Consider the following 24,854-nt stretch of genomic DNA (forward strand, 5'->3'; position numbering starts at 1 on the left):
AGACATGAGACATGATCACCGTACCTTAAAGACATGATCACCGTACCTTAAAGACATGATCACCGTACCTTAAAGACATGATCCACCGTACCTTAAAGACATGATCACCATACCTTAAAGACATGAGACATGATCACCGTACCTTAAAGGCATGAGACATGATCACCGTACCTTAAAGACATGATCACCGTACCTTAAAGACATGATCACCGTACCTTAAAGACATGATCACCGTACCTTAAAGACATGATCACCGTACCTTAAAGACATGAGACATGATCACCGTACCTTAAAGACATGATCACCGTACCTTAAAGACATGAGACATGATCACCGACATGATCCTTAAAGACATGATCACCGTACCTTAAAGACATGATCACATGATCAACGTAAAGATGAGACATGATCACCGTACCTTCAAAGACATGAGACATGATCACCGTACCTTAAAGACATGATCACCGTACCTTAAAGACATGATCACCGTACCTTAAAGACATGATCACCGTACCTTAAAGATCACCATGAAAGACATGAGACATGATCACGTACCTTAAAGACATGATCGCCATATCACCGTACCAAAGACATGAGACATGATCACGTACCTTAAACACATGATCACCGCACTTAAAGACATGAGACATGATTACCGTACCTTAAAGACATGATCGCCGTACCTTAAAGACATGATCACCGTACCTTAAAGACATGATCACCGTACCTTAAAGACATGAGACATGATCACCGTACCTTAAAGACATGATTACCGTACCTTAAAGACATGATCACCATACCTTAAAGACATGATCGCCGTACCTTAAAGACATGATCACCGTACCTTAAAGACATGATCACCGTACCTTAAAGACATGAGACATGATCACCGTACCTTAAAGACATGATTACCGTACCCAAAAGACATGATCACCATACCTTAAAGACATGATCACCGTACCTTAAAGACATGATCACCGTGACCTTAAAGACATGAGACATGATCACCGCACCTTAAAGACATGATCACCGTACCTTAAAGACATGATCACCGTACCTTAAAGACATGAGACATGATCACCGTACCTTAAAGACATGATTACCGTACCTTAAAGACATGATCACCATACCTTAAAGACATGATCACCGTACCTTAAAGACATGATCACCGTTAAAGACATGATCACCGTACCTTAAAGACATGATCACCGTACCTTAAAGACATGAGACATGATCACCGTACCTTAAAGACATGATCACCGTACCTTAAAGACATGATCACCGTACCTTAAAGACATGAGACATGATCACCGTACCTTAAAGACATGATCACCGTACCTTAAAGACATGATTACCGTACCTTAAAGACATGATCACCGTACCATGATAAAGACATGATCACCGTACCTTAAAGACATGATCACCGTACCTTAAAGACATGATCACCGACATGATCACCGTACCTTAAAAGACATGATCACCGTACCTTAAAGACATGATCACCATACCTTAAAAGACATGATCACCGTACCTTAAAGACATGATCACCGTACCTTAAAGACATGAGACATGATCACCGTACCTTAAAGACATGATCACCGACATACCTTAAAGACATGATCACCGTACCTTAAAGACATGATCACCGTACCTTAAAGACATGAGACATGATCACCGTACCTTAAAGACATGATCACCGTACCTTAAAGACATGATCACCGTACCTTAAAGACATGATCACCGTACCTTAAAGACATGATCACCGTACCTTAAAGACATGATCGCCGTACCTTAAAGACATGATTACCGTACCTTAAAGACATGATCATGAAAAAGACATGATGATCACCGTACCTTAAAGACATGATCACCGTATCTTAAAGACATGATCACCGTACCTTAAAGACATGATCACCGTACCTTAAAGACATGATCACCGTACCTTAAAGACATGATCACCGTACCTTAAAGACATGAGACATGATCACCCTTAAAGACATGATCCCGTTAAAGACATGATCACCGTACCTTAAAGACATGATCACACGTACCTTAAAGACATGATGAGACATGATCACCGTACCTTAAAGACATGATCACCGTACCTTAAAGACATGATCACCGTACCTTAAAGACATGATCACCGTACCTTAAAGACATGATCACCGTACCTTAAAGACATGATCACCGTACCTTAAAGACATGATCACCGTACCTTAAAGACATGATCACCGTACCTTAAGACATGATCACCGTACCTTAAAGACATGATCACCGTACCTTAAAGACATGATCACCGTACCTTAAAGACATGATCACCATACCTTAAGACATGATCACCGTACCTTAAAGACATGATCGCCGTACCTTAAAGACATGAGACATGATCACCGTACCTTAAAGACATGATCACCGTACCTTAAAGACATGATCACCGTACAAAGACATGATCACCGTACCTTCTACCAATTAGACATGATCACCGTACCTTAAAGACATGATCACCGTACCTTAAAGACATGAGACATGATCACCGTACCTTAAAGACATGATCACCGTACCTTAAAGACATGATCACCGTACCTTAAAGACATGATCACCGTACCTTAAAGACATGATCACCGTACGTATGATCCTTAAAGACATGATCACCGTACCTTAAAGACATGATCACCGTACCTTAAAGACATGATCACCGTACCTTAAAGACATGATCACCGTACCTTAAAGACATGATCACCGTACCTTAAAGACATGATCACCGTACCTTAAAGACATGATCACCGTACCTTAAAGACATGATCACCGTACCTTAAAGACATGATCACCGTACCTTAAAGACATGATCACCGTACCTTAAAGACATGATCACCGTACCTTAAAGACATGATCACCGTAAAAGACATGAGACATGATCACCGTACCTTAAAGACATGATCACCATACCTTAAAGACATGACATGATCACCGTACCTTAAAGACATGATCACCGTACCTTAAAGACATGATCACCGTACCTTAAAGACATGATCACCATACCTTAAAGACATGATCACCGTACCTTAAAGACATGATCACCATACCTTAAAGACATGATCACCGTACCTTAAAGACATGAGACATGATCACCGTGCCTTAAAGACATGATCACCGTACCTTAAAGACATGATCACCGTACCTTAAAGACATGAGACATGATCACCATACCTTAAAGACATGATCACCGTGACATGATCACCGTTAAAGACATGATCACCGTACCTTAAAGACATGATCACCGTACCTTAAAGACATGATCACCATACCTTAAAGACATGATCACCGTACCTTAAAGACATGATCACCGTACCTTAAAGACATGATCACCGTACCTTAAAGACATGATCACCATACCTTAAAGACATGATCACCATACCTTAAAGACATGATCACCATAAAGACATGATCACCGTACCTTAAAGACATGATCACCGTACCTTAAAGACATGATCACCCGTACCTTAAAGACATACACCATACCTAAAGACATGATCACCATACCTTAAAGACATGATCACCGTACCTTAAAGACATGATCACCGTACCTTAAAGACATGATCACCGTACCTTAAAGACATGATCACCGTACCTTAAAGACATGATCACCGTACCTTAAACATGACATGATCACCATGATCACCGTACCTTAAAGACATGATCACCATACCTTAAAGACATGATCACCGTACCTTAAAGACATGATCACCGTACCTTAAAGACATGATCACCATACCTTAAAGACATGATCACCATACCTTAAAGACATGACATGATCACCGTACCTTAAAGACATGATCACCATACCTTAAAGACATGATCACCATACCTAAAGACATGATCACCATACCTTAAAGACATGATCACCATACCTTAAAGACATGATCACCGTACCTTAAAGACATGATCACCGTACCTTAAAGACATGATCACCGTACCTTAAAGACATGATCACCGTACCTTAAAGACATGATCACCGTACCTTAAAGACATGATCACCGTACCTTAAAGACATGATCACCATACCTTAAAGACATGATCACCGTACCTTAAAGACATGATCACCGTACCTTAAAGACATGATCGCCGTACCTTAAAGACATGATCACCATACCTTAAAGACATGATCACCATACCTTAAAACATGATCACCATACCTTAAAGACATGATCACCATACCTTAAAGACATGATCACCGTACCATGATACCTTAAAGACATGATCACCGTACCTTAAAGACATGATCACCGTACCTTAAAGACATGATCACCGTACCTTAAAGACATGATCACCGTACCTTAAAGACATGATCACCGTACCTTAAAGACATGATCACCGTACCTTAAAGACATGATCACCATACCTTAAAGACATGATCACCGTACCTTAAAGACATGATCACCATACCTTAAAGACATGATCACCGTACCTTAAAGACATGATCACCATACCTTAAAGACATGATCACCATACCTTAAAGACATGATCACCGTACCTTAAAGACATGATCACCGTACCTTAAAGACATGATCGCCGTACCTTAAAGACATGATCACCGTACCTTAAAGACATGATCACCGTACCTTAAAGACATGATCACCGTACCTTAAAGACATGATCACCATACCTTAAAGACATGATCACCGTACCTTAAAGACATGATCACCATACCTTAAAGACATGATCACCGTACCTTAAAGACATGATCACCATACCTTAAAGACATGATCACCATACCTTAAAGACATGAGACATGATCACCGTACCTTAAAGACATGATCACCGTACCTTAAAGACATGATCGCCGTACCTTAAAGAGACATGATCTACCTTAAAGACATGATCACCGTACCTTAAAGACATGATCGCCGTACCTTAAAGACATGATCACCGTACCTTAAAGACATGATCACCGTACCTTAAAGACATGAGACATGATCACCGTACCTTAAAGACATGAGACATGATCACCGTACCTTAAAGACATGATCGCCGTACCTTAAAGACATGATCACCGTACCTTAAAGACATGATCGCCGTACCTTAAAGACATGATCACCGTACCTTAAAGACATGATCACCGTACCTTAAAGACATGAGACATGATCACCGTACCTTAAAGACATGATCGCCGTACCTTAAAGACATGATCACCGTACCTTAAAGACATGATCACCGTACCTTAAAGACATGATCACCGTACCTTAAAGACATGATCACCGTACCTTAAAGACATGATCACCGTACCTTAAAGACATGATCACCGTACCTTAAAGACATGATCACCGTACCTTAAAGACATGATCACCGTACCTTAAAGACATGATCACCGTACCTTAAAGACATGATTTCCCTTAATTTACAGTCTTTTTTTTGTTTTTCTCGCAGTGTTTTTTTAACATAATCTTCATTGAATAACTATAGATCATATACAGTACATTCAGAAAGTATTCTGACCCCTTGACTTTTTACACATTATGTTACATTACAGCCTTACTCTAAGATGGACACACACAATACCCCATAACGACAAAGCAAAATAATGTTGTCATTTTTTTATTGCAAATTTATAAATAAAAAAAACACTAAAATATCACATTTCCATTAATATTCAGACCCTTTACTCAGTACTTTGTTGATGCACCTTTGGCAGTGATTACAGCCTTGAGTTGTTTTGGGTATGACGCTACAAGCTTGGTACACCTGTATTGAGGAAGTTTCTCCCATTCTTCTCTGCAGATCCCTTCAAGCTCTGTCAGATTGGATGGGGAGCGTCGCTGCACAGCTTTTTTCAGGTCTCTCCCAGAGATGTTGGATCGGGTTCAAGTCTGGGCTCTGACTGGGCCACTAAATGACATTCAGAGATTTGTCCCGAAGCCACTCCTGCATTGTCTTGGCTGTTTGCTTAGGGTCATTGTCCTGTTGAAAGGTGAACCTTCACCTCAGTCTGAGGTCCTGAACGCTCTGGAGCAGGTTTTCATCAAGGATCTCTCTGTACTTTGCTCCGTTCATCTTTCTCTCGATCCTGACTAGTCTCCCAGTCCCTGCCACTGAAAAACATCCCCACAGCATGATGTTGCCACCACCACCATGCTTCACCATAGTGATGCTGCCACCACCACCATGCTTCACTGTTGGTGACAAGTTTCATCCAGATGTGATGCTTTGCATTCAGGTCAAAGAGTTCAATATTGGTTTCATCAGACCAGAGAATCTTGTTTCTCCTTTAGGTTCCTTTTGGCAAACTGCAAGCGGGTTGTCATGTGCCTTTTACTGAGGAGTGGATTCTATCTGGTCAATATACCATAAAGACCTGATTGGTGGAGTGCTGCAGAGATGGTTGTCCTTCTGGAAAGTTCTCCCATCTCCACAGAGGAACTCTGGAGCTCTGTCAGTGACCATCAGGTACTTGGTCACCTCCCTGACCAAGGCTCTGCTGGGTGGCCAGCTCTAGGAAGAGTCTTGGTGATGCCAAACTTCTTCCATTTAAGAATGATGGGGAGGCCACTGTGTTCTTGGGAACCTTCAATGCTGCAGAAATGTGTTGGTACCCTTCCCCAGATCCGTGCCTCGACACAATCCTGTCTCAGAGCTCTAGGGACAATTCCTTCAATCTCATGGCTAAGTTTTTTCTCTGATATACACTGTTAACTGTGGGATCTTATATAGGCAGGTGTGAGTCTTTCCAAGTCATGTCCAATTCATTGAATTTACCACAGGTGGACTCCAATCAAGTTGTAGAAACATTTCAACGATGATCAATGGAAACAGGATGCACCTGAGCTCTTTTTCGAGTCTCATAGCACAGGGTCTGAAGACTTATGTAAATAAGGTATTTATGATTTGTATCTTTAATACATATTTTTTTTCGCTTTGTCATTATGGGGTATTGTGTGTAGATTGATGAGGAAAAATGTATATTTTAATCAATTATAGAATAAGGTAACGTAGCAAAATGTCAAGGGTCCTGAATGCTTTCCGAATGCACTGAATATACACTGAGTGGACAGAACATTAGGAACACCTTTCCATGACAGATTGACCAGGTGGGTACACTGTATCAGGAAACAAAATGTAAATGTTTGTTTTTTTGATACTTTTATCCTGTATATGGAAATAGTGGATCAGGCACTTTGAGTCCTTCCCAAACGTTTAGGCTCCTGTTGACAGCGGAACAGTAAGGAACAGGCTGGCTGGTTATTTCCTGGTTGTCTATCAGTCTGTGTCCAACAAGCATTACATCCAGACGATTTCAGCCCAACACATCCAGGCAAGCTCCAGGGTAAAGTTTCCCCGAAGGTACAGGTCTGGGATCAGCTTCCCCTCCCCAGTCTTAACCTTAACCATTGGTTAGAGAAATGCAAAACTGATCCAAGGTGAGTGTCTAGGATCAACTCCCTACTCCGTCCAGGTAGAACTGGTGCTAGCCGAGTATATCCAGGTAGACAGGTGTGTCTCTCCCCATGGTATAGAGAGCCTTCTGAATGTCCTTGATGTTCAGCCTCTGCTGTGGTTCCCTCTGCCAGCAGCCCAGCATCAGGTCATACACCTCCTTGGGACAAACCCTCGGCCTGTCCAGGACCTGACCCCGTACTAAACACTCTATGACCTGAAGAGACAGAGAGAGGAGGGGTTAGGGGTCAGTCAAACAGAGAGACAGAGAGAGGAGGGTGTAGGGGTTAGGGGTCAGTCAAACAGAGAGAGGAGGGGTTAGGGGTCAGTCAAACAGAGAGACAGAGAGAGGAGGGGTTAGGGGTCAGTCAAACAGAGAGACAGAGAGGGGAGGGTGTAAGGGTTAGGGGTCAGTCAAACAGAGAGACAGAGAGAGGAGGGGTTAGGGGTCAGTCAAACAGAGAGACAGAGAGAGGAGGGTGTAGGGGTTAGGGGTCAGTCAAACAGAGAGAGGAGGGGTTAGGGTGTAGGGGTTAGGGGTCAGTCAAACAGAGAGACAGAGAGAGGAGGGGTTAGGGTGTAGGGTTTAGGGGTCAGTCAAACAGAGAGACAGAGAGAGGAGGGGTTAGGGTGTAGGGTTTAGGGGTCAGTCAAACAGAGAGAGGAGGGGTTAGGGTGTAGGGTTTAGGGGTCAGTCAAACAGAGAGAGGAGGGGTTAGGGTGTAGGGGTTAGGGGTCAGTCAAACAGAGAGACAGAGAGAGGATGCAGAGATTATTGTACACCTGTTTTTACACTATATACATTTGGGTTTCAAAACATTAAAATGCTCTCACTGACTACAGGTTAATATTTTTTTCTAGAAACGTGGGGAATATCAATTTCAAAGAAAATATTGACACTTCAAGTGCATGAATTACGAGGGGAATGTGCACCCCTTGGCAGGATATTTCTTAAGGGCATTGTAGGTATGATGCTGCCACCACCATGTTTGACAGTGGGGATGGTGTGTTCATTGTGATGAGCTGTGTTGCTTTTACGCCGAACATAACGTTTTGCATTGTTGCCAAAAAAGTTCAATTTTGGTTTCATCTGACCAGAGCACCTTCTTCCACATGTTTGGTGTGTCTCCCAGGTGGCTTGTGACAAACCTTAAACAACACTTTTTATGGATATCTTTAAGAAATGGCTTTCTTCTTGCCACTCTTCCATAAAGGCCAGATTTGTGCAATATACGACTGATTGTTGTCCTATGGACAGAGTCTCCCACCTCAGCTGTAGATCTCTGCAGTTCATCCAGAGTGATCATGGGCCTCTTGGCTTCATCTCTGATCAGTCTTCTCCTTGTATGAGCTGAAAGTTTAGAGGGACGACCAGGTCTTGGTAGATTTGCAGTGGTCTGATACTCCTTCCATTTCAATATTATCACTTGCACAGTGCTCCTTGGGATGTTTAAAGCTTGGGAAATCTGTTTGTATCCAAATCCAAATTTAAACTTCTTCACAACAGTATCTCGGACCTGCCTGGTGTGTTCCTTGTTCTTCATGATGCTCTCTGCGCTTTTAACGGACCTCTGAGACTATCACAGTGCAGGTGCATTTATACGGAGACTTGATTACACACAGGTGGATTGTATTTATCATCATTAGTCATTTAGGTCAACATTGGATCATTCAGAGATCCTCACTGAACTTCTGGAGAGAGTTTGCTGCACTGAAAGTAAAGGGGCTGAATAATTTTGCAAGCCAAATTTTTCAGTTTTTGATTTGTTAAAAAAAGTTTGAAATATCCAATAAATGCCGTTCCACTTCATGATTGTGTCCCACTTGTTGTTGATTCTTCACAAAAAAATACAGTTTTATATCTTTATGTTTGAAGCCTGAAATGTGGAAAAAGGTCGCAAAGTTCAAGGGGGCCGAATACTTTTCGCAAGGCACTGTATATAGTATATGTTATATATATAGGCCTCAGGGAGAGGTGGGCCGGGCCTCAGGAAGAACTAGGCCGGGCTTCAGGAAGAACTGGGCTGGTTCTCAGGAAGAGGTGGGCCGGGCCTCAGGAAGAGGTGGGCCGGGCCTCAGGAAGAGGTGGGCCGGGCCTCAGGAAGAGGTGGGACGGGCCTCAGGAAGAGGTGGGCCGGGCCTCAGGAAGAACTAGGCCGGGCCTCAGGAAGAGGTGGGCCGGGCCTCAGGAAGAGGTGCTCCTAAATGTGTTATATAGTCACAAGTGGTGCTCCTAAATGTGTTATATAGCCACTAGGGGTGCTCCTAGGGGTGCTCCTAAATGTGTTATATATACACTAGGGGTGCTCCTAGGGGTGCTCCTAAATGTGTTATATAGACACTGGAGGTGCTCCTAGGGGTGCTCCTAAATGTGTTATATATACACTAGGGGTGCTCCTAGGGGTGCTCCTAAATGTGTTATATATACACTAGGGGTGCTCCTAGGGGTGCTCCTAAATGTGTTATATAGACACTGGAGGTGCTCCTAAATGTGTTATATAGACACTAGGGGTGCTCCTAGGGGTGCTCCTAAATGTGTTATATATACACTAGTGGTGCTCCTAGGGGTGCTCCTAAATGTGTTATATATACACTAGGGGTGCTCCTAGGGGTGCTCCTAAATGTGTTATATAGACACTGGAGGTGTGCTCCTAAATGTGTTATATAGACACTAGGGGTGCTCCTAGGGGTGCTCCTAAATGTGTTATATAGACACTAGGGGTGCTCCTAAATGTGTTATATAGACACTGGGTGTGCTCCTAAATGTGTTATATAGACACTAGGGGTGCTCCTAGGGGTGCTCCTAAATGTGTTATATAGACACTAGGGGTGCTCCTAAATGTGTTATATAGTCACAAGGGGTGCTCCTAAATGTGTTATATAGACACTAGTGGTGCTCCTAGGGGTGCTCCTAAATGTGTTATATAGACACTAAGGGTGCTCCTAGGGGTGCTCCTAAATGTGTTATATAGACACTGGAGGTGCTCCTAAATGTGTTATATAGACACTAGGGGTGCTCCTAGGGGTGCTCCTAAATGTGTTATATAGACACTAGGGGTGCTCCTAAATGTGTTATATAGACACTGGGTGTGCTCCTAAATGTGTTATATAGACACTAGGGGTGCTCCTAAATGTGTTATATAGACACTAGGGGTGCTCCTAGGGGTGCTCCAAAATGTGTTATATAGACACTAGGGGTGCTCCTAAATGTGTTTTATAGACACTAGGGTGCTCCTAGGGGTGCTCCTAAATGTGTTATATAGACACTAGGGGTGCTCCTAAATGTGTTATATAGACACTAGGGGTGCTCCTAGGGGTGCTCCTAAATGTGTTATATAGACACTAGGGGTGCTCCTAAATGTGTTTTATAGACACTAGGGGTGCTCCTAGGGGTGCTCCTAAATGTGTTATATAGACACTAGGGGTGCTCCTAAATGTGTTATATAGACACTAGGGGTGCTCCTAGGGTGCTCCTAAATGTGTTATATAGACACTAGGGGTGCTCCTAAATGTGTTTTATAGACACTAGGGTGCTCCTAGGGGTGCTCCTAAATGTGTTATATAGACACTGGGGGCTCCTAAATGTGTTATATAGACACTAGGGGTGCTCCGGGGTGCTCCTAAATGTGTTATATAGACACTAGGGGTGCTCCGAGGGGTGCTCCGAGGGGGTGCTCCTAAATGTGTTATATAGACACTAGGGGTGCTCCTAGGGGTGCTCCTAAATGTGTTATATAGACACTAAAGGTGCTCCTAAATGTGTTATATAGACACTTGGGGTGCTCCAAGGGGTGCTCCTAGGGTGCTCCTAAATGTGTTATATGGACACTAGGGGTGCTCCTAGGGTGCTCCTAAATGTGTTATATAGACACTAGGGGTGCTCCTAAATGTGTTATATAGACACTTGGGGTGCTCCTAGGGTGCTCCTAGGGGTGCTCCTAAATGTGTTATATAGACACTAGGGGTGCTCTAGGGGTGCTCCTAAATGGGTTATATAGATACTAGGGGTGTTCTTAGGGGTGCTCTAGGGGTGCTCCTAAATGTGTTATATAGACACTAGGGGTGCTCCTAAATGTGTTATATAGACACTAGGGTGCTCCTAAATGTGTTATATAGACACTAGGGGTGCTCTAGGGTGCTCCTAAATGTGTTATATAGACACTAGGGATGCTCCTAAATGTGTTATATAGACACTGGGGGTGCTCCTAAATGTGTTATATAGACACTGGGGGTGCTCCTAAATGTGTTATATAGACACTGGAGGTGCTCCTAAATGTGTTATATAGACACTAGGGGTGCTCCTAGGGGTGCTCCGAGGGGTGCTCCTAAATGTGTTATATAGACACTAGGGGTGCTCCTAGGGGTGCTCCTAAATGTGTTATATAGACACTAAAGGTGCTCCTAAATGTGTTATATAGACACTTGGGGTGCTCCAAGGGGTGCTCCTAGGGGTGCTCCTAGGGGTGCTCCTAAATGTGTTATATAGACACTAGGGGTGCTCCTAAATGTGTTATATAGACACTTGGGGTGCTCCTAGGGGTGCTCCTAGGTGTGCTCCTAAATGTGTTATATAGACACTAGGGGTGCTCTAGGGGTGCTCCTAAATGGGTTATATAGATACTAGGGGTGTTCTTAGGGGTGCTCTAGGGGTGCTCCTAAATGTGTTATATAGACACTAGGGGTGCTCCTAAATGTGTTATATAGACACTAGGGGTGCTCCTAAATGTGTTATATAGACACTAGGGGTGCTCCTAGGGGTGCTCCTAGGGGTGCTCCTAAATGTGTTATATAGACACTGGGGGTGCTCCTAGGGGTGCTCCTAAATGTGTTATATAGACACTAGGGATGCTCCTAGGGGTGCTCCTAAATGTGTTATATAGTCACTAGGGGTGCTCTAGGGGTGCTCCTAAATGTGTTATATAGACACTGGGGGTGCTCCTAAATGTGTTATATAGACACTGGGGGTGCTCCTAAATGTGTTATATAGACACTGGAGGTGCTCCTAAATGTGTTATATAGACACTAGGGGTGCTCCTAGGGGTGCTCCTAAATGTGTTATATAGACACTAGGGGTGCTCCTAAATGTGTTTTATAGACACTAGGGGTGCTCCTAGGGGTGCTCCTAAATGTGTTATATAGACACTGGGGGTGCTCCTAAATATGTTATATAGACACTAGGGGTGCTCCGAGGGGTGCTCCTAAATGTGTTATATAGACACTAGGGGTGCTCCGAGGGGTGCTCCGAGGGGTGCTCCTAAATGTGTTATATAGACACTAGGGGTGCTCCTAGGGGTGCTCCTAAATGTGTTATATAGAGACTAAAGGTGCTCCTAAATGTGTTATATAGACACTTGGGGTGCTCCAAGGGGTGCTCCTAGGGGTGCTCCTAAATGTGTTATATGGACACTAGGGGTGCTCCTAGGGGTGCTCCTAAATGTGTTATATAGACACTAGGGGTGCTCCTAAATGTGTTATATAGACACTTGGGGTGCTCCTAGGGGTGCTCCTAGGGGTGCTCCTAAATGTGTTATATAGACACTAGGGGTGCTCTAGGGGTGCTCCTAAATGGGTTTTATAGATACTAGGGGTGTTCTTAGGGGTGCTCTAGGGGTGCTCCTAAATGTGTTATATAGACACTAGGGGTGCTCCTAAATGAGTTATATAGACACTAGGGGTGCTCCTAAATGTGTTATATAGACACTAGGGGTGCTCCTAGGGGTGCTCCTAGGGTGCTCCTAAATGTGTTATATAGACACTGGGGGTGCTCCTAGGGTGCTCCTAAATGTGTTATATAGACACTAGGGATGCTCCTAGGGGTGCTCCTAAATGTGTTATATAGTCACTAGGGGTGCTCTAGGGGTGCTCCTAAATGTGTTATATAGACACTAGGGATGCTCCTAAATGTGTTATATAGACACTGGGGTGCTCCTAAATGTGTTATATAGACACTGGGGGTGCTCCTAAATGTGTTATATAGACACTGGAGGTGCTCCTAAATGTGTTATATAGACACTAGGGGTGCTCCTAGGGGTGCTCCTAAATGTGTTATATAGACACTAGGGGTGCTCCTAAATGTGTTATATAGACACTGGGTGTGCTCCTAAATGTGTTATATAGACACTAGGGGTGCTCCTAGGGGTGCTCCTAAATGTGTTATATAGACACTAGGGGTGCTCCTAAATGTGTTATATAGACACTAGGGGTGCTCCTAGGGGTGCTCCTAAATGTGTTATATAGACACTAGGGGTGCTCCTAAATGTGTTTTATAGACACTAGGGGTGCTCCTAGGGTGCTCCTAAATGTGTTATATAGACACTGGGGTGCTCCTAAATGTGTTATATAGACACTAGGGGTGCTCCGAGGGGTGCTCCTAAATGTGTTATATAGACACTAGGGGTGCTCCGAGGGTGCTCCGAGGGGTGCTCCTAAATGTGTTATATAGACACTAGGGGTGCTCCTAGGGGTGCTCCTAAATGTGTTATATAGACACTAGAGGTGCTCCTAAATTTGTTATATAGACACTTGGGGTGCTCCTAGGGGTGCTCCTAGGGGTGCTCCTAAATGTGTTATATAGACACTAGGGGTGCTCCTAAATGGGTTATATAGATACTAGGGGTGTTCTTAGGGGTGCTCTAGGGGTGCTCCTAAATGTGTTATATAGACACTAGGGGTGCTCCTAAATGTGTTATATAGACACTAGGGGTGCTCCTAAATGTGTTATATAGACACTAGGGGTGCTCTTAGGGGTGCTCCTAGGGGTGCTCCTAAATGTGTTATATAGACACTGGGGGTGCTCCTAGGGGTGCTCCTAAATGTGTTATATAGACACTAGGGATGCTCCTAGGGGTGCTCCTAAATGTGTTATATAGTCACTAGGGGTGCTCTAGGGGTGCTCCTAAATGTGTTATATAGACACTAGGGATGCTCCTAAATGTGTTATATAGACACTGGGGGTGCTCCTAAATGTGTTATATAGACACTAGGGATGCTCCTAAATGTGTTATATAGACACTGGGGGTGCTCCTAAATGTGTTATATAGACACTGGGGGTGCTCCTAAATGTGTTATATAGACACTGGGGGTGCTCCTAAATGTGTTATATAGACACTGGGGGTGCTCCTAAATGTGTTATATAGACACTAGGGGTGCTCCTAAATGTGTGATATAGACACTGGGGTGCTCCTAAATGTGTTATATAGACACTGGGGTGCTCCTAAATGTGTTATATAGACACTAGGGGTGCTCCTAAATGTGTTATATATACACTGGGGGTGCTCCTAGGGGTGCTCCTAAATGTGTTATATAGACACTAGGGATGCTCCTAGGGGTGCTCCTAAATGTGTTATATAGACACTAGGGGTGCTCCTAAATGTGTTATATAGACACTAGGGTGCTCCTAAATGTGTTATATAGACACTAGGGGTGCTCCTAAATGTGTTATATAGACACTAGGGGTGCTCCTAGGGGTGCTCCAAAATGTGTTATATAATTACAAGGGGTGCTCCTAAATGTGTTATATAGCCACTAGGGGTGTTCCTAGGGTGCTCCAAAATGTGTTATATAGACACTAGCGGTGCTCCTAGGGGTGCTCCTAAATGTGTTATATAGACACTGGGGGTGCTCCTAGGGGTGCTCCTAAATGTGTTATATAGACACTAGGGGTGCTCCTAAATGTGTCATATAGACACTAGGGGTGCTCCTAAATGTGTTATATAGACACTAGGGGTGCTCCTAAATGTGTTATATAGACACTAGGGGTGCTCCTAGGGGTGCTCCAAAATGTGTTATATAATTACAAGGGTGCTCCTAAATGTGTTATATAGCCACTAGGGGTGTTCCTAGGGGTGCTCCAAAATGTGTTATATAGACACTAGCGGTGCTCCTAGGGTGCTCCTAAATGTGTTATATAGACACTGGGGGTGCTCCTAGGGGTGCTCCTAAATGTGTTATATAGACACTAGGGGTGCTCCTAGGGGTGCTCCTAAATGTGTTATATAGACACTGGGGGTGCTCTAGGGTGCTCCTAAATGTGTTATATAGACATTGGGGGTGCTCCTAGGGGTGCTCCTAAATGTGTTATATAGACACTGGGGTGCTCCTAGGGGTGCTCCTAAATGTGTTATATAGACACTAGAGGTGCTCCTAGGGGTGCTCCTAAATGTGTTATATAGACACTGGGGGTGCTCCTAGGGGTGCTCCTAAATGTGTTATATAGACACTAGGGGTGCTCCTAAATGTGTTTTATAGACACTAGGGGTGCTCCTAGGGGTGCTCCTAAATGTGTTATATAGACACTGGGGGTGCTCCTAAATGTGTTATATAGACACTAGGGGTGCTCCGAGGGGTGCTCCTAAATGTGTTATATAGACACTAGGGGTGCTCCGAGGGGTGCTCCGAGGGGTGCTCCTAAATGTGTTATATAGACACTAGGGGTGCTCCTAGGGGTGCTCCTAAATGTGTTATATAGACACTAGAGGTGCTCCTAAATTTGTTATATAGACACTTGGGGTGCTCCTAGGGGTGCTCCTAGGGGTGCTCCTAAATGTGTTATATAGACACTAGGGGTGCTCTAGGGGTGGTCCTAAATGGGTTATATAGATACTAGGGGTGTTCTTAGGGGTGCTCTAGGGTGCTCCTAAATGTGTTATATAGACACTAGGGGTGCTCCTAAATGTGTTATATAGACACTAGGGGTGCTCCTAAATGTGTTATATAGACACTAGGGGTGCTCTTAGGGGTGCTCCTAGGGGTGCTCCTAAATGTGTTATATAGACACTGGGGGTGCTCCTAGGGGTGCTCCTAAATGTGTTATATAGACACTAGGGATGCTCCTAGGGGTGCTCCTAAATGTGTTATATAGTCACTAGGGGTGCTCTAGGGGTGCTCCTAAATGTGTTATATAGACACTAGGGATGCTCCTAAATGTGTTATATAGACACTGGGGGTGCTCCTAAATGTGTTATATAGACACTGGGGGTGCTCCTAAATGTGTTATATAGACACTGGGGGTGCTCCTAAATGTGTTATATAGACACTGGGGGTGCTCCTAAATGTGTTATATAGACACTAGGGGTGCTCCTAAATGTGTGATATAGACACTGGGGGTGCTCCTAAATGTGTTATATAGACACTGGGGGTGCTCCTAAATGTGTTATATAGACACTAGGGGTGCACCTAAATGTGTTATATATACACTGGGGGTGCTCCTAGGGGTGCTCCTAAATGTGTTATATAGACACTAGGGATGCTCCTAGGGGTGCTCCTAAATGTGTTATATAGACACTAGGGGTGCTCCTAAATGTGTTATATAGACACTAGGGGTGCTCCTAAATGTGTTATATAGACACTAGGGGTGCTCCTAGGGGTGCTCCAAAATGTGTTATATAATTACAAGGGGTGCTCCTAAATGTGTTATATAGCCACTAGGGGTGTTCCTAGGGGTGCTCCAAAATGTGTTATATAGACACTAGCGGTGCTCCTAGGGGTGCTCCTAAATGTGTTATATAGACACTGGGGGTGCTCCTAGGGGTGCTCCTAAATGTGTTATATAGACACTAGGGGTGCTCCTAAATGTGTTATATAGACACTAGGGGTGCTCCTAAATGTGTTATATAGACACTAGGGGTGCTCCTAAATGTGTTATATAGACACTAGGGGTGCTCCTAGGGGTGCTCCAAAATGTGTTATATAATTACAAGGGGTGCTCCTAAATGTGTTATATAGCCACTAGGGGTGTTCCTAGGGGTGCTCCAAAATGTGTTATATAGACACTAGCGGTGCTCCTAGGGGTGCTCCTAAATGTGTTATATAGACACTGGGGGTGCTCCTAGGGGTGCTCCTAAATGTGTTATATAGACACTAGGGGTGCTCCTAGGGGTGCTCCTAAATGTGTTATATAGACACTGGGGGTGCTCTAGGGGTGCTCCTAAATGTGTTATATAGACATTGGGGGTGCTCCTAGGGGTGCTCCTAAATGTGTTATATAGACACTGGGGGTGCTCCTAGGGGTGCTCCTAAATGTGTTATATAGACACTAGAGGTGCTCCTAGGGGTGCTCCTAAATGTGTTATATAGACACTGGGGGTGCTCCTAGGGGTGCTCCTAAATGTGTTATATAGACACTAGGGGTGCTCTAGGGGTGCTCCTAAATGTGTTATATAGACATTGGGGGTGCTCCTAGGAGTGCTCCTAAATGTGTTATATAGACACTAGGGGTGCTCCTAGGGTGCTCCTAAATGTGTTATATAGACACTAGGGGTGCTCCTAGGGGTGCTCCTTAATGTGTTATATAGACACTAGGGGTGCTCCTAGGGGTGCTCCTAAGTGTGTTATATAGACACTGGAGGTGCTCCTAGGGGTGCTCCTAAATGTGTTATATAGACACTAGGGGTGCTCCTAGGGTGCTCCTAAATGTGTTAGTCACTAGGGGTGCTCCTAAATGTGTTATATAGTCACTAGGGGTGCTCCTAAATGTGTTATATAGACACTAGGGGTGCTCCTAGGGGTGCTCCTAAATGTGTTATATAGTCACTAGGGGTGCTCCTAAATGTGTTATATAGACACTAGGGGTGCTCCTAGTGGTGCTCCTATATGTGTTATATAGTCACTAGGGGTGCTCCTAAATGTGTTATGTAGACACTAGGGGTGCTCCTAGGGGTGCTCCTAAATGTGTTATATAGTCACTAGGGGTGCTCCTAAATGTGTTATATAGACACTAGGGGTGCTCCTAGGGGTGCTCCTAAATGTGTTATATAGTCACTAGGGGTGTTCCTAGGGGTTCTCCTCAATGTTATATAGTCTCTACTCTTGTCTTCAGACCACCAATACAAATGTGATTTGAAATGGCGTCCTATTGCCTAAATAGTTGACTAATCTTGACCAGAGCCCAAGGTGTTGGTGGTCCAGTATACCTCGTTGTTGGCCAGCTGAAACCATGGCTGCTTCCCGTAGGTGAAGATCTCCCAGAGGATGACTCCAAAGCTCCAAACGTCACTTTCTGTTGTGAACTTTCTGTACATGATGCTCTCAGGGGGCATCCATCGGATCGGCAACATGGTGTGACCTCCGACCTGAAACAGGTTAACAGGACTATATTAGTACAGCGTTGCGTGACCTCCGAGCTGAAACAGGTTAACAGGACTATATTAGTACAGCGCTGCTTGACCTCCGACCTGAAACAGGTTAACAGGACTATATTAGTACAGCGCTGTGTGACCTCCGACCTGAAACAGGTTAACAGGACTATATTAGTACAGCGTTGCTTGACCTCCGACCTGAAACAGGTTAACAGGACTATATTAGTACAGCGCTGTGTGACCTCCGACCTGAAACAGGTTAACAGGACTATATTAGTACAGCATTGCGTGACCTCCGACCTGAAACAGGTTAACAGGACTATATTAGTACAGCATTGCGTGACCTCCGACCTGAAACAGGTTAACAGGACTATATTAGTACAGCGTTGCGTGACCTCCGACCTGAAACAGGTTAACAGGACTATATTAGTACAGCGCTGTGTGACCTCCGACCTGAAACAGGTTAACAGGACTATATTAGTACAGCGTTGCGTGACCTCCGACCTGAAACAGGTTAACAAGACTACATTAGTACAGCGCTGTGTGACCTCCGACCTGAAACAGGTTAACAGGACTACATTAGTACAGCACTGTGTGACCTCCGACCTGAAACAGGTTAACAGGACTACATTAGTACAGCACTGTGTGACCTCCGACCTGAAACAGGTTAACAGGACTACATTAGTACAGCACTGTGTGACCTGATACAGGTTAACAGCTAAGCATGGGCCTGACAGCATCAACAAGACTAATGTTACTGTTGTAATCATGGACAGCATCAACAAGACTGATGTTACTGTTGTAATCATGGACAGCATCAACAAGACTGATGTTACTGTTGTAATCATGGACAGCATCAACAAGACTGATGTTACTGTTGTAATCATGGACAGCATCAACAAGACTGATGTTACTGTTGTAATCATGGCCAGCATCAACAAGACTGATGTTACTGTTGTAATCATGGACAGCATCAACAAGACTGATGTTACTGTTGTAATCATGGACAGCATCAACAAGACTGATGTTACTGTTGTAATCACTGTCCTGACAGCATCAACAAGACTGATGTTACTGTTGTAATCATGGCCAGCATCAACAAGACTGATGTTACTGTTGTAATCATGGACAGCATCAACAAGACTGATGTTACTGTTGTAATCATGGACAGCATCAACAAGACTGATGTTACTGTTGTAATCATGGCCAGCATCAACAAGACTGATGTTACTGTTGTAATCATGGCCAGCATCAACAAGACTGATGTTACTGTTGTAATCATGGCCAGCATCAACAAGACTGATGTTACTGTTGTAATCATGGCCAGCATCAACAAGACTGATGTTACTGTTGTAATCATGGCCAGCATCAACAAGACTGATGTTACTGTTGTAATCATGGCCAGCATCAACAAGACTGATGTTACTGTTGTAATCATGGCCAGCATCAACAAGACTGATGTTATTGTTGTAATCATGGCCAGCATCAACAAGACTGATGTTACTGTTGTAATCATGGCCAGCATCAACAAGACTGATGTTACTGTTGTAATCATGGCCAGCATCAACAAGACTGATGTTACTGTTGTAATCATGGACAGCATCAACAAGACTGATGTTACTGTTGTAATCATGGACAGCATCAACAAGACTGATGTTACTTTTGTAATCATGGACAGCATCAACAAGACTGATGTTACTGTTGTAATCATGGACAGCATCAACAAGACTGATGTTACTGTTGTAATCATGGACAGCATCAACAAGACTGATGTTACTGTTGTAATCATGGCCCTGACAGCATCAACAAGACTGATGTTACTGTTGTAATCATGGACAGCATCAACAAGACTGATGTTACTGTTGTAATCATGGACAGCATCAACAAGACTGATGTTACTGTTGTAATCATGGACAGGATCAACAAGACTGATGTTACTGTTGTAATCATGGACAGCATCAACAAGACTGATGTTACTGTTGTAATCATGGCCAGCATCAACAAGACTGATGTTACTGTTGTAATCATGGACAGCATCAACAAGACTGATGTTACTGTTGTAATCATGGACAGCATCAACAAGACTGATGTTACTGTTGTAATCATGGACAGCATCAACAAGACTGATGTTACTGTTGTAATCACGGTCCTGACAGCATCAACAAGACTGATGTTACTGTTGTAATCATGGACAGCATCAACAAGACTGATGTTACTGTTGTAATCATGGACAGCATCAACAAGACTGATGTTACTGTTGTAATCATGGACAGGATCAACAAGACTGATGTTACTGTTGTAATCATGGACAGCATCAACAAGACTGATGTTACTGTTGTAATCATGGACAGCATCAACAAGACTGATGTTACTGTTGTAATATGGATATGGTGTAAAGTAGTGCACTATATAGGATATAGGGTTCCATTTGTCATGTACACCTCATGGCTACCTGTTAGCTCTGGGCCATAGACCTCATGGCTACCTGTTAGCTCTGGGCCCTAGACCTCATGGCTACCTGTTAGCTCTGGGCCATAGACCTCATGGCTACCTGTTAGCTCTGGGCCCTAGATCTCATGGCTACCTGTTAGCTCTGGGCCATAGACCTCATGGCTACCTGTTAGCTCTGGGCCCTAGACCTCGTGGCTACCTGTTAGCTCTGGGCCCTAGACCTCATGGCTACCTGTTAGCTCTGGGCCATAGACCTCATGGCTACCTGTTAGCTCTGGGCCCTAGACCTCATGGCTACCTGTTAGCTCTGGGCCATAGACCTCATGGCTACCTGTTAGCTCTGGGCCCTAGACCTCATGGCTACCTGTTAGCTCTGGGCCATAGACCTCATGGCTACCTGTTAGCTCTGGGCCCTAGACCTCATGGCTACCTGTTAGCTCTGGGCCCTAGACCTCATGGCTACCTGTTAGCTCTGGGCCATAGACCTCATGGCTACCTGTTAGCTCTGGGCCCTAGACCTCATGGCTACCTGTTAGCTCTGGGCCATAGACCTCATGGCTACCTGTTAGCTCTGGGCCCTAGACCTCATGGCTACCTGTTAGCTCTGGGCCATAGACCTCATGGCTACCTGTTAGCTCTGGGCCATAGACCTCATGGCTAACTGTTAGCTCTGGGCCATAGACCTCATGGCTACCTGTTAGCTCTGGGCCCTAGATCTCATGGCTACCTGTTAGCTCTGGGCCATAGACCTCATGGCTACCTGTTAGCTCTGTGCCAACGACCTCGTGGTCACCTGTTAGCTCTGGGCCCTAGACAGCATGGCTACCTGTTAGCTCTGGGCCATAGACCTCGTGGTCACCTGTTAGCTCTGGGCCATAGACCTCATGGCTACCTGTTAGCTCTGGGCCCTAGATCTCATGGCTACCTGTTAGCTCTGGGCCATAGACCTCGTGGTCACCTGTTAGCTCTGGGCCATAGACCTCGTGGCTACCTGTTAGCTCTGGGCCATAGACCTCATGGCTACCTGTTAGCTCTGGGCCATAGACCTCATGGCTACCTGTTAGCTCTGGGCCATAGACCTCGTGGCTACCTGTTAGCTCTGGACCATAGACCTCGTAAGGGCCTGACAACCATCTACACCTCATGGCTACCTGTTAGCTCTGGGCCATAGACCTCGTGGCTACCTGTTAGCTCTGGGCCATAGACCTCATGGCTACCTGTTAGCTCTGGGCCATAGACCTCGTAAGGGCCTGGTAAACGTCTAGACTCTCCCCAGGACTGATAACCATCTCGACTCTCCCCAGGCCTGGTAAACGTCTAGACTCTCCCCAGGACTGATAACCATCTAGACTCTCCCCAGGACTGATAACCATCTAGACTCTCCCCAGGCCTGATAACCATCTAGACTCTCCCCAGGCCTGATAACCATCTAGACTCTCCCCAGGCCTGATAACCATCTAGACTCTCCCCAGGCCTGATAACCATCTCGACTCTCCCCAGGCCTGATAACCATCTCGACTCTCCCCAGGCCTGATAACCATCTCGACTCTCCCCAGGCCTGATAACCATCTCGACTCTCCCCAGGCCTGATAACCATCTCGACTCTCCCCAGGCCTGATAACCATCTCGACTCTCCCCAGGCCTGATAACCATCTCGACTCTCCCCAGGCCTGATAACCATCTAGACTCTCCCCAGGACTGATAACCATCTAGACTCTCCCCAGGCCTGATCACCATCTAGACCCTCCCCAGGCCTGATAACCATCTCGACTCTCCCCAGGCCTGATAACCATCTAGACTCCCCCTTGGAGTGATAACCATCTAGACTCTCCCCAGGCCTGATAACCATCTCGACTCTCCCCAGGCCTGATAACCATCTCGACTCTCCCCAGGCCTGATAACCATCTCGACTCTCCCCAGGCCTGATAACCATCTCGACTCTCCCCAGGCCTGATAACCATCTAGACTCTCCCCAGGACTGATAACCATCTAGACTCTCCCCAGGCCTGATCACCATCTAGACCCTCCCCAGGCCTGATAACCATCTCGACTCTCCCCAGGCCTGATAACCATCTAGACTCCCCCCTTGGAGTGATAACCATCTAGACTCTCCCCCCAGGCCTGATAACCATCTAGACTCTCCCCAGGCCTGATAACCACCTAGACTCTCCCCAGGCCTGATAACCATCAATTTGTAAGTCGCTCTGGATAAGAGCGTCTGCTAAATGACTTAAATGTAAATGTAAATGTAGACTCTCCCCAGGCCTGATAACCATCTCAACTCTCCCCAGGCCTGATAACCATCTCGACTCTCCCCAGGCCTGATAATCATCTAGACTCTCCCCAGGCCTGATAACCATCTAGACTCTCCCCAGGCCTGATAACCATCTAGACTCTCCCCAGGCCTGATAACCATCTAGACTCTCCCCAGGCCTGATAACCATCTAGGGCCTTCCCCAAACTGTTACCACGAAGTTGGAAGCACAGAACCATCATCTAGCCACTCCTCAGCATTGTCAACTGTGAGACCTTATATAGACAGGTTTGTGCCTTTCCAAATCATGTCCAATCAATTAAATTTACTACAGGTGGACTCCAATCAAGTTGTTAGAAACATCTCAAGGATGATCAATGGAAACAGGATGCACCTGAGCTCTGAGGGTCTGAATACTTATGTAAATAAGGTATTTCTGTTTTTTATTTATAATACATTACAACATTTCTAACAACTTGTTTTCACCTTGTCATTAAGTGGTATTGTGATGTCATTACGGGGAATTGTGATGTCATTACAGGGAATTGTGATGTCATTATGGTGAATTGTGATGTCATTAAGGGGAATTGTGATGTCATTATGGTGAATGGTGATGTCGTTAAGAGGAATTGTGATGTCATCATGGTGAATTGTGATGTCGTTAAGGGGAATTGTGATGTCATTATGGTGAATTGTGATGTCGTTAAGGGGAATTGTGATGTCATTATGGTGAATTGTGATGTCGTTAAGGGGAACTGTGATCGTAAAAAAATACATTTCAGATGTCTCTCTCACATGTTCATTACGTGAGGTTGCTTTATCTTGGCCAGGTCGCAGTTGGAAATGGCCCATCTGGTTAAATAAAGCTGATATAATGAAATACATTTCAGATGTCTCTCTCACACGTTCATTACGTGAGGTTGCTTTATCTTGGCCAGGTCGCAGTTGGAAATGGCCCATCTGGTTAAATAAAGCTGATATAATAAAATACATTTCAGATGTCTCTCTCACACGTTCATTACGTGAGGTTGCTTTATCTTGGCCAGGTCGCAGTTGGAAATGGCCCATCTGGTTAAATAAAGCTGATATAATAAAATACATTTCAGATGTCTCTCTCACACGTTCATTACGTGAGGTTGTTGGGAAGAACAGAAATTCACCAGATTGTAACAATAACATGTTGACAGGTTGACATGAGGCAGCTTCCTCCACATAGAACCAAGAGGGACACTACGCCCCCTCGTGGACTTTTATTTATTTATTTCTTTTATTTCACCTTTATTTAACCAGGTAGGCAAGTTGAGAACAAGTTCTCATTTACAATTGCGACCTGGCCAGGATAAAGCATAGCAGTTCGACACATACAATGACACAGAGTTACACATGGAATAAACAAACATACAGTCAATAATACAGTAGAAACAAGTCTATATACGATGTGAGCAAATGAGGTGAGATAAGGGAGGTAAAGGCAAAAAAAGGCCATGGTGGCAAAGTAAATACAATATAGCAAGTAAAACACTGGAATGGTAGATTTGCAGTGGAAGAATGTGCAAAGTAGAAATAAAAATAATGGGGTGCAAAGGAGCAAAATAAATAAATTAATTAAATACAGTAAGGAAAGAGGTAGTTGTTTGGGCTAAAAT

The 24,854-nt window shown here is 44.5% G+C and overlaps 1 protein-coding gene across 3 annotated transcripts in view; it reads right to left on the minus strand.

Moving 5' to 3' along the window:
- Window positions 1–6,549: 6,549 nt before the first annotated feature.
- The window catches only part of LOC135554572 (NT-3 growth factor receptor-like), a 150,748-nt gene continuing 132,443 nt past the window's right edge, over window positions 6,550–24,854 (minus strand). For all 3 annotated transcript variants that reach the window (XM_064986962.1, XM_064986958.1, XM_064986950.1), the window contains exons 16-17: window positions 18,339–18,497; window positions 6,550–7,645 (exon numbers count right to left, since the gene is read on the minus strand). In XM_064986962.1, the coding sequence (XP_064843034.1) occupies window positions 7,460–7,645; window positions 18,339–18,497 (345 nt within the window). In that variant the 3' untranslated portion in view covers window positions 6,550–7,459. The remainder of the gene's footprint in view (window positions 7,646–18,338; window positions 18,498–24,854) is intronic.

Source organism: Oncorhynchus masou, chromosome 2, assembly GCF_036934945.1.
Source record: "Oncorhynchus masou masou isolate Uvic2021 chromosome 2, UVic_Omas_1.1, whole genome shotgun sequence".
NCBI lineage: Eukaryota > Metazoa > Chordata > Actinopteri > Salmoniformes > Salmonidae > Oncorhynchus > Oncorhynchus masou.